The following is an 11,143-nucleotide window of genomic DNA, read 5'->3' as shown; positions in this document are numbered from 1 at the left end:
CATAATTTAAAAACAGATATATTTTTTTCTTTCTTTCTTCTTTTCTCCTCTGCCCTGTATGCATACCTTTTTCTTCAAAAGCTCGAATTCAAATTTATTTCAAAATCTGTAATTGCAGTTTTGTTAGGAATAATTCAATTAAACTTCCTGCAAAATTTCATATCCCAACTCCTCATAACGAATCTTAATTTCCGAGTCAAAATTAATTTCTAAAAAGTCAAAACATCGTGTTCTTCGCGAAATTCGAATTTGTTTTTGATGATTCCAGTTAAATTGATAATTTAGAAACATTCTAGGAGTAATTTGAAACATATTTTGTGTTGTGATCTTTGGCTAAAACGTTCCCAATCTCAAAATCATAATTTTTTTTTAAACTGTGAGAAACAGCAGCAGTTGGTTTAAAATTTTTTGTTTTTTTTTTTTTTTTTGTTTTGTTGTTTGATTTAACTAAACTCAGATTAATTATGATTTAGTTTCAAGTCTTAAATCCATTATGTGAACCACGGTTATGATTTGGTCTGATTTTGGTCGACTTAATTTGATGATGAAGAAGGAGGAAAAAACACACAGATGGATTAAATATATTTAGGTTTCATTTAAATCAGAAAAAGACTAAGATGGAGGAGTGGTTAGAGTGTTTGTCAGGTTTACGAGAGGTCACGGGTTCGAGTCATGGCCACGACATAAATTGTTTTGAAGCCTTTTTAAGGTAGTTTTTCAATTCTAATATTAATATTATGATTATTATTATTAAGAGTATTATATTATTATTATTATTGTTGTTATTATTATTATCATTCATTTATTATTAATATAATTATTAACATAAGTATTAGTAGTTATTATTATTATTATTATTATTATTATTATTATTTATTATGCTAATACTAAACTCCATATTATAATTATCATTATCATTAATATGATTATTATTATCATTACCATTATTATTACTAATAATATTGTTAGTATTATCATTAAAGTTATTAGTTTCATCATTACTAATAAAATTATCATTTTTATTACTAAAAGTATCATTTTCATTATTATTATCATTATTACTATCATTTTTACTAGTATTAATTATTATTACTATCAATAATATTATTATCATCCTAAAATTTATTATTATCATTACTATTATAAAAATTAATGTAATATTACCATTATTATTGTTATAATTAACATTAGTATTGTTATTATTAAATTATTATCGTTATTATCATTTATACAAAAATTAACATTTTTGCTATCATCAATACTATATTATTATTATTTTTAAAACCTTATTATGATTATTATCATTTTTACTACTAGTATTATTATTGTGATTACAAAATAATACAACTTATTATTCATTATCATTATTAATATTATTTTATCAAACAAATACTTATATATATATATATATATATATATATATATATATATATATATATATATATATATATATATATATATATATATATATATATATATATATATATATATATATATATATATATATATATATAAGTATACAGAAATATATAACAATTGAAATAACATATATAAATTTATTCGGTTACAAGTATATGTGTTAATATATATACTTGATATAGGTTTGTGAATCCGAGGACAACTCTGCACTTGATCAATGCCATCATACTCGTAAAATACGAAATACAGTATCGTGAGTTTTCATAGCACCCTTTTTATATATATTTTTGGGCTGAGAATACATGCGCAACTTTTATAACTGTTTTACATTTAGACACAAGTACTCAAACTTTTATGCTATATACATGCTTTGTCATGCTAAATCCCTGCCGTAATATCGTTAATTGCTGAGGTATAAGATGCAAACTTAGTTATTGTGAGTAGCGCTACTGAGAGTGACGTCTCTAGTCAGTTGACCGTTGGTCTTTGACTACATAATAATGATTCAACGACACGAATAACAAGTGTCACGGGGTAACTTTTATTTAGTCGCGATATTACAAACTCAGCATTACTTTTAGATTGGTATTTCTATATCAATCAACACTTTATATTGATATTTCTATATCAACTTTATTAAATCTTGTGGTCTAACACTATTTATTGAAATCATATTTATGATAAACCTATGAACTCACCAACCTTTTAGTTGACACTCTTTAGCATGTTTATTCTCAGGTTCTATATAATGCTTCAGCTGTGTATTTGCTAATTGAAAGCAACATTTCAACGAGTCATTCATGGATAATTTGAAGGACTTGCATTTGCTAATTTGATAATGATTGCTTGCTATGCTTGGAGTCTTCATTACATATCATATCAGTTAAAGACATTTAATGCGTTGTTTATTAAATACAATGTAATCTATTTATCTTCCGCTGCAAAACTCAATAAAACGTCTCATATAGAGTCGTTCTCGTTTATACAACTGTGATTTGATATAATTAGTCACAAATACCCCAGACCCTATTTGGGGGTGTGACAGTTGAAGTGGTAATGGAAATCATATATTTACATGTCTGTATATATTGTTTATATATAAATAATATGCACTATAAGTGCTAGTGACAAGCAAAAAGAAAAACGGACAAACTCCTAAATTCAATGATCATACAGTGCCAAATAGTAATCAAACATGTGAAATCAAAATAATTAGTTGTCACCTAATAGTAAAGCCATCTCCTAATTCCACGAATATTATTTCGTGTCCATTGTTAAATAGTTAAAATATAAAAGTGTTCCTAAAAATCCCGAATTTTTAGAGTAAATATATTTATTTATTTTGGTCATTAAATGTTTGAAACCTGATCAAAATGGTGCGTCTAATATTTATTTTCAGTTCCAAATGATATGTACGGAGTATTATAATTTAAACTAAAAAGATAAAAAATATTTCTATCAAACCTAAAATCTTCGTAATCAATTTACGATTCAACTTTCATTTTAAATCTTCATAATTTCGTATTAGATCTATATGAACACTAACGAAACGTCAACCGAGTATCACAATTGATTAATAAATGTATTCAATAAACTTTTATATCTATATATGGATTCATTTTAATAATAAATTTTATTATATCTTATTTTATTTTATTTTACAAAATTAATTCTAATAACTAAATAATATAATATTTCAAATTTTATTTCGAATTAATATATATATAATTATATTTTTAAATATATATATATATATATATATATATATATATATATATATATATATATATATATATATATATATATATATATATGTATATATGTATATATTTACAATTGGTTGTTCGTGAATCGTCGAAACAGTCGAAGGTCAATTGGATATATGAAATAGTTCAAAATTTGAGACTCAACCTAACAGGCTTTGCTTATCGTGACGAGATCATATGAAATTAAGTTTAAATTTGGTCGGAAATTTCCGGGTCGTCACAGAAGATCAACAGTACAATCGTTGCAGAAGAATCCACCTAGTTCAACTAAACTAACTATTATAAACAATTCACTAACAAGGTGAACAAACCTATTTAATTTAGTAAACAAAGTAAAAGCAAATCTATAACGAAGTTAAACTTGGATAACGAGATACACTAACAAAAGTACAATATCTAAGACTTGGGGGTAACTTCTGCATCTACAATAAACAACGGGTGTTAAATAAGCAATACAACAATTATGAGTCTGATGTGTCACAGCCCTACCAGTACGCCCCACGTGTCACTTGATGATTGGTCACAACACTCTTTTTCCACGTAACTAAACTCTCTAGTCAGCACTCAATCGATGGTTTAATTAATCGTTTTATTTATGAGTGTAGGTGTTTGATTGGATCCGGGAGAAAATAGTAGAAGATGGCGGTGGCGTTACGACGGTTGATTTTCGTCGTTACTATACTAATTACTGTATCTATAACGCACTCCATTCACGACAGATGCAGAGCTTGCAATGCTGTAGCTGTAAGTAATCAAATTCATTGGAGTATTTTAATTTATATAATTATTATCTGATCAGTAGTTGGTTATTTAAAATCCAGTTCATATTTTCTGTTAGGGTTTATTGCAAGTAACCCGAAGCATAGTTTGATTTGGATACAATAGTAAATTTCTATAATTACTAAACCCTTTTATGTTGTGTGTCATGAAATTTATTTTTAGGATTTTTGTAATGGTGAAACTTAGATTGCATAATTAGGCCAAACAAAGGAGGATATGTTATGGTTACATTTGAAATTAGTTTCTATGATTTATTATAGTTAGAAGAAAGCTGATTGTAGGTGGGTGATATAATGTGTAGTTTGCCTACCTAATATTTTGCATTTTGGGGTAGATTTTAGCATTTTCGACACCTAAAGCTGATTGTAATGCTATTTGTACCTTGATTATTTGATAATTGGGGAAGCTCTTTTTATATTTTATAGTTAGGTTGAACATTTTGTTGTAGGTAATCGAAATGAACCTGTTTCATAAAGCTCTGAATTCACTTGCACTTGTTTAAAAAAGACAATTGAGGATCTGTTACGCTTTGTTAAATTTTTGTGGTAAATAACTAAGCAGTTGAAATTTGTGTATGTGCAATTTTTCTGACAAAACATTTAGCCGGGACTTAGTGAGTTTATGACTGAGAATCAACCAAAAGTGAAGATGTTTTTGGTATATGATTGAAGTAGTCTTATTGTTATATGTTTTGTAGGAGGAACTGGAACTTGGAATGATGAAGGTATGACCCTCTAATGTGTAATTTCATTCATGCATCAATGTTCTATTTTTATACAAGCATTTTATTTTATATATTGTTCCAGGAGAAACCAAAAAACCATCTTGACTTGAGAAATCGCTTGGACTCCAAAGGTCAACGAAGAGGAAAAGTGATAGATTACAAGTAATAGTTCAAAACCCTTTATCTGTATTTTACTACTTCATTTAGCTTTTGCGTTAGAACCAGAAAAGTTTTCAGTGATGAGATAATCAGATTAAACACAGTTTGTTTACTAGCGACCCCACATATTAATATTATTATTATAGAATAAAAAAAACTATACAAAAATGTAAAAAATATGTCTGTAAAAACGTGATGATCAACTCCTATTTTACAGAGTAAGTGAGCTAAGAGTTGTTGACCTTCTGGATGGACTGTGCGATAAGATGCAAGATTATACTCTTCAAAAGGTAATAAATAAATGCTTTATCTGTCACTCTTTGAATATAAATGGCCTATACTTATAACCTATCAAATATATACAATATCTGTTAAGTTGGTTACTCTATTTCTGCAATAACATTAATCGTATTCTCACCCAGTCAATGGTGTTATATACAGATAGATTCAAGCAAAAAACTGTGGATGAAAGTGGATAGCTGGGATGACATCATCACTGATAGTATGTATTGGTGACAACTTCCTTTTGTAAGCTTGTTGTATAGAGTTGCTTCATTGCGAAGCTAATACTGTTACTGACTTAATTATGGATACACGATATCATTACCTAAATAAATAATTTAACGTATGACGATTTGTTCATCTCATGTGTAGATAAGCAAGAATCTCGTGCTTACTCGAAAGAGATATCATCTTATTGTGGAAGGTGAGATGTGAAACCAAAATCATATTGTAACTTTCCTTGGTATCGAAAAGCAGTTTAATTTATTTCACCAATTCATGATTACTATTATCATATCTTTTGGAAAAATATGCACACCAATCTAACTTTCTTTTTTAATGTACCAGGTTACTCGAGGAAACAGAAGATGAGGTGAATAATTGCTTTCTTACAGCTAATCGTTTGTTGCTAATTATCTAATCCATATTGGGTATATATTCCCATTTTGTGGACCCCTTAATGCTGGTGTGTTAGAAAAAGAAAATAATCAGAGGTGGTAATTCTGACCTATTTATTATAAATGGGTTGATTCCAATATATCAGTGTTAATGAATCAGACAAATTAAATGAGTCCCGAGTTGCCTCTCCTAATCCATATGGTTATTTTAATACTTTCATTACTTTTCTACCTTGAAACATTCTTTGATGGTTACTTTTTGTTGTCGTGTGACGTGTATGATGTCAGCTGGCAGAATTGATAATGAATGGATCGGTTAAGATAGGAGAAGTAAGCAAAGTTTTGTGCCACGATCTTAGCAAACATTGCCACCAGACTACTAGGTAACTTTACTAAGACTTTTGGGACTTGAGTTTAGGCTACAACTGTTTTTAAAAATTGTAATTCAACTTTTCTTGCATAGATTTCCAAATAATTGATATGATATATCCAGCTCTTTTATGCTACAAAAAGCACTATAAGCATTAATAACCAATTCATGTTACATCATGGCTAGAATGAACACATATGAAGTCTAATCTTTGTGTGCAGTGGCTACGACTCAAGTGATGGTGAAGAGGATGGAGTACACGGAGAACTTTGAGATAACATGATCAGGAGAATGTAACCCAAAGAACATTGGATGCCAAAGCCAAATCGATAACCATTTACTAATTTAGGTGAACGTTGTACCATTTTTGTACTTGTTGATGGAACACTTAGTTACATTTTATTACTAGAAAACTCATTAAACTCTTATGAGCCATCTGGTTATTATTAGCTGGTTGGTTGTTTCACTAAAATTAAATTAGCGTTTGAATATGATCATTTGAAATATCCCACACTTCACATTCTATATATTCTATATTTTGGGAAAACAAATACTCCTTTTTCAAGGGATTATTACATTTTGCCCTTAATTCTTTAATTTTCAAATTTTCCAATTTCCCTATCCCTCAGCACATCACACCCGTGTGATGTTCGTGATTCCCCCGGTTGGATATGACTCTCATCGCCTAGTCACGGCCTGAAAGATTTCCTGATCATGACTCTGATTTTTTGATTAGCATACATTGCACATCGCACATGCGATGTGCCAAGACCGAGATGACCAAGTCATTACATGGTTGTAACCGAGAAATCTAAGTTGCGACCAGACCTCATAGCGATCGACCTCGATTCCTTAGTCACTTGGAAAAAGTATTTTATTTATTTATTTTTTTTAATTTTCATCGTAATAAATACCAAAACGGGTGACTAGTCAGATCCCAAAGACTTGATTTGATACTCGTATACAGCAAGTTCCAAGCGACGACACCAGTAAAATTGTACATGACAAAAAAGGTTTGAACTATAACAAACTCAGAAATATTGTACATTGGGGAAAATAATTGAAACATCATGACTTCTATCTATCGATAACACAACTTACCAAATGTACAAAAATACACCAAAATAATAATAATAAAAAAGAAATTAAACAAATTTGTCTTATTTCCCAAAAACGACTACACCAGAGCTTTATAAACACGACTTTCACATGTTACCGTCTAAAACACCTTTAAGAAAATTTAGCCCTTCCGAAGATATACTCCTTCTATGACCACCCATTTGAGATTGTACCTCAATCCACGGTGGCGGGTCCGGCGAAAAACATATCACAATCACCGTTAAATTATCGCACGTACTCCTTTTAAGTGCTTCACGAACAAGCTCTCGTGAACATCGTTCAGGGTCATTATGAATCATCAATTCCTTTCGGGCTATAGTTACAGCACATTGACTACTCATTACATCCCATAAACCATCGCAGCCCATAATTAGAAACTCATCATCTTCCATTAACAAGATTTCTTGTAGCTCGGGTTCAGCACTTAACGAGCAGGCTGAGCCTTTCGGGCCTTTCATGTGCCAATCTCCGAGGGCTCGGGAAACTGATAATTGACCGTTTAAGTAACCGTCATAAATGACACCACCAAGTTGTTCAATTCTATGTCTCTCGGATATACTATTAGGCTTGTGGTCGTTTGATAGTTCTAACGCTCTGCCTCTTTTTCCTAACACGGCCCGACAATCGCCGGCATTTGCAACTACCATCATCCTAAACAAAACAATCCATATATAACCCAATAATACATAATATAGATGATTAATTAGTTAGATAAATAGTGGTATTAGATTAAATTAGCTTGTAAAGCCACTGATAAGTAATTTACAGATAACAAATGATTCAGAAATTTAACAAGTAAAAACTAAAAACCTAAAGATATTAACCTGCCAATTTCGATTCATTTACTTACAAACAGTGTTGCAAAAACGGCCGAGACGGCCGTTGCAACGGATTTACTAGTGTACCGTCGCAACGAATCTAAAAACGGGTTAAAAAAGGTCAACGATTAAACAACGGTCAACAAAAGTAAAAAAACGATCAAAAACCTAAAAAAAAAAAGGTCAAGACAGGGTCGAGACGGAAGTTGACCAACGTTGACTTTTTATGTGTATTCAAACATAAACATTTTGAACATAAATATTTCAAATTAACGGCAAATATCTATGTTTAAAGAATTGAATATGTTCGAAATATTGTTGTTTTACATGTTTATATTTAAATTGTTTATGTATGAAATATTATCTGCAATGTATTTGCTTTAAACTTGAAAAGTTTATGTTTGAAAATTATATAAAAAGTCAGTGTTGGTCAACATCCATCTCAACCCCGTCTTGACAATTCCAACTCTCGATGGTCCCGACTGCCTCGACCCCGTCTCGTGTCTTTTTCAACCTTGGTAAAAAATGTGTCGATTCACGTAGTGTTTTACCACTAATGGATCAAAAGTTGCCTAATGCATCTGACCCGCCCATATTGCCATTCTTCAACATGTACACAAGCTGTGCCTGTTTTGACATGTTACCCAACCAAACCGAATAGCCCATTTTGCCACCACTAGTGTATATGCTTCTATATATATATATAAGATAAGATTATTATTATTATTATCTCTAATCTCTAATAGTTGATTGATTAAAGTAAAGTTTCCTAAATCATATGATTCTCAAATCTCAAGTGATTAATGAGCGTGAAAGAAACAAGAAGATTAAGCTCGCTCACCTACCTTCCAAATATGAATGTGGTCAATGCAGTAGTTCCTGAAGATACGTCAACCGAGCTGTTCTCTGCAAATGCTTGATCAGCTTTTATGTACGCATTTCGAATCGCCTTTTTCAAGCAACCAGGAAAATGAGGATCCTCTACTATGAACTTCAATATGTTCTTTCTAACATAACATGCAGCGTCGGTCCCACCATGACCATCAAAAACCTGTTTTTATCAATAATCACTTATGTCAATAAAATACTATGACCCAAGATTCAATGTCAAACAAGTTAGTATTAAAGAAGATGCATTGGCACATACTCCATAGAAAGCACCAAGAGAAGGAAAACCGTCTGTTCTGTCTAAATGTTGAAGAAGGTCGTCTATACATATATGTTCATCCTCCATATATTCTTTCGGCCCTTTTTCTGCACAACTTCCCGATCTGATCATCGGAGTATATTCCGATTTCCCACCTGAAGTTGACTTTATGCTAACAATCCCAAGGTCAAAATCCTAGAAACGTTACATGATGAATATGAGAGAATAAATCGAGCAAAATAAAAAAAAAAAACATTTATTTTTGTTTTGTTGCCTTGTCAATACGGCTCCGTAAACCTCCAAACACCTACAATAAACATGAGAGATTTTCCCTACTTAGGTAACGCGAGGAGAACAAGTCTCTTTTGACGTAGGTATAACCTAGTGACGTTCGAACATGACGACTCTGAATCCACAAATATTATCGTTTCTTACATATAAATGAGATAATTATAATCATCACAGTGGTAATAAACCTACACATATCCACTCTTTCTATTTCCATTTCCATTTCCATACATGAGAAAAGAAACAATTTAAAAAGACATCAAACATGAATCAAAAGCCAACTATGAACACAGAATATAATTGAAAATGAAGATCTGCACAACAAAAGATTCTTGATCAACTTTAAAGATAAAAATAGTTTATATACCGGATCAGTAGGCGTCAGCAACGTTGCTGTGCTTATACTATGACGAACAACCGGAAGATGTCTAGGCGGTTTTCCGACATCGAGTTGACTCAATTGGTCTGAATTTTGAGACTTTTCTTCTCTATCTGAAGTAATATCATTATTAAAACTATCATCCACCATTACATAAGACTGCGAAAAACCCGTGCCAGCTGCCATAAACCACTCAACTCCAGTAAAAGCAACTACTAACCCTTCAACAAGATCTTGAATAAACAAAACAATACAAAACTTAGGCCTAGTTATTCTGTATCTGGAGCAGTTGGTTTTTACTTTTTTTTCGAGTTGTTGCTTTATTCCCTTAAATAGTCCAACTTAGAATTATCAGAAAGCAATCAAAAAAAGAACACACAACTTCAATTTTCTGGGTTTATTCCATTGCGATCCTAGTAATTTATACAAAACCCATGAACATAGACCTTCAAAGATCCAATTTTTATTCATAAACCAATGATTAGTGATTAATAAGTCCACAAACCAACCAAAAACCTTATTGCTAGCATGAAAGATCACAACTTTAGACCGAATCTTGAACCTAAATAGTTGATAAAATGGAATCTAGACTTATAAACATCCACTGATTGTTAAAAGCAAGATCCAAGCTTTAATGAGAATTTAACAGTATGATAGATGCTGATAAGAGAGATTGCTCACGGATGAAGAAGCAGATTGTGATACTTTTGTTCCTTGGTTTATTTTAATTTTGACCAAATTTAAGAAACCCTAGAAAGCACTACTTCAAGTAGAAATCAGAGATTCAGAGAGAGAAAAAATCGGAAATGCCGAAAAAGGCTGTGCATTTATCAAAAAAAGTTATTTGCTTTTCGATCCTTTATATTCATACTAAAAAAAAAAAAAAATGGACCGTGCGTTGCTACGGTTGTATTCAATGCGCGGTCGAATTTGGATATACGTTGTTTGCTACCTAATATGGTTGTTTGTTGGACATGTATGTATATGTATGAAATATAGCCCGAAATATTTAGTGTTTTTTTTAACGATGTCCGTTTCGCGTATAGTTAGTCTCGTTGTGTTCGTAAAATTATTTCGAGTTGAACGGTGGTCTCGTAAAAATTTAACTCGCATCGAGCGACAATATAGGGCCCGTTATTTAGTGTTTTTTAACGATGTCCGTTTCGTGTATAGTTAGTCACGTTGTGTTCATCAGATTTTTTCGAGTTGAACGATGGTCTCGGACAAATTTAACTCGCACCGAGCGAGAAGATAGGGCCCGTTAAAATTTCTGGT

General features: G+C 31.2%; 2 protein-coding genes across 2 annotated transcripts; one reads left to right on the top strand and one right to left on the bottom strand.

Annotated features, from left to right (window-relative positions):
• The first annotated feature begins 3,790 nt into the window (after positions 1-3,790).
• Positions 3,791-6,545, top strand: LOC139843594 (uncharacterized). Its single transcript, XM_071833706.1, has 9 exons — positions 3,791-3,929; positions 4,663-4,689; positions 4,772-4,851; positions 5,066-5,138; positions 5,290-5,350; positions 5,503-5,554; positions 5,698-5,722; positions 6,036-6,130; positions 6,339-6,545. Exons 1-9 carry the CDS (start codon positions 3,825-3,827, stop codon positions 6,388-6,390), a joined length of 570 nt encoding a protein of 189 aa, XP_071689807.1. The 5' UTR covers positions 3,791-3,824; the 3' UTR covers positions 6,391-6,545.
• Positions 6,546-7,153: 608 nt separating this feature from the next.
• On the bottom strand, positions 7,154-10,662 carry LOC139839493 (probable protein phosphatase 2C 27). The gene is made up of 4 exons (XM_071829569.1): positions 9,857-10,662; positions 9,202-9,396; positions 8,900-9,105; positions 7,154-7,887 (listed from the first exon to the last, which is right to left on the bottom strand). Exons 1-4 carry the CDS (start codon positions 10,052-10,054, stop codon positions 7,323-7,325), a joined length of 1,164 nt encoding a protein of 387 aa, XP_071685670.1. The 5' UTR covers positions 10,055-10,662; the 3' UTR covers positions 7,154-7,322.
• Positions 10,663-11,143: the final 481 nt, after the last annotated feature.

The sequence above is a fragment of the Rutidosis leptorrhynchoides genome, chromosome 4 (genome assembly GCF_046630445.1).
Source record: "Rutidosis leptorrhynchoides isolate AG116_Rl617_1_P2 chromosome 4, CSIRO_AGI_Rlap_v1, whole genome shotgun sequence".
Lineage (NCBI taxonomy): Eukaryota > Viridiplantae > Streptophyta > Magnoliopsida > Asterales > Asteraceae > Rutidosis > Rutidosis leptorrhynchoides.
The sequence above is the reverse complement of the archived record's forward strand: the minus strand, read 5'-3'. Positions and strand labels throughout refer to the sequence as shown.

Coding starts and splice junctions, on each gene's coding strand:
- LOC139843594 (XM_071833706.1), top strand. CDS start 3,825: ATGGCGGTGGCGTTACGACGGTTGATTTTCGTCGTTACTATACTAATT. Junction 3,930..4,662: donor GAGCTTGCAATGCTGTAGCT/GTAAGTAATCAA, acceptor TATGTTTTGTAG/GAGGAACTGGAACTTGGAAT. Junction 5,139..5,289: donor AAGATTATACTCTTCAAAAG/GTAATAAATAAA, acceptor TGTTATATACAG/ATAGATTCAAGCAAAAAACT.
- LOC139839493 (XM_071829569.1), bottom strand. CDS start 10,054: ATGGCAGCTGGCACGGGTTTTTCGCAGTCTTATGTAATGGTGGATGAT. Junction 9,106..9,201: donor CTCTTGGTGCTTTCTATGGA/GTATGTGCCAAT, acceptor TGATAAAAACAG/GTTTTTGATGGTCATGGTGG. Junction 7,888..8,899: donor ACCACATTCATATTTGGAAG/GTAGGTGAGCGA, acceptor TGTTTTGTTTAG/GATGATGGTAGTTGCAAATG.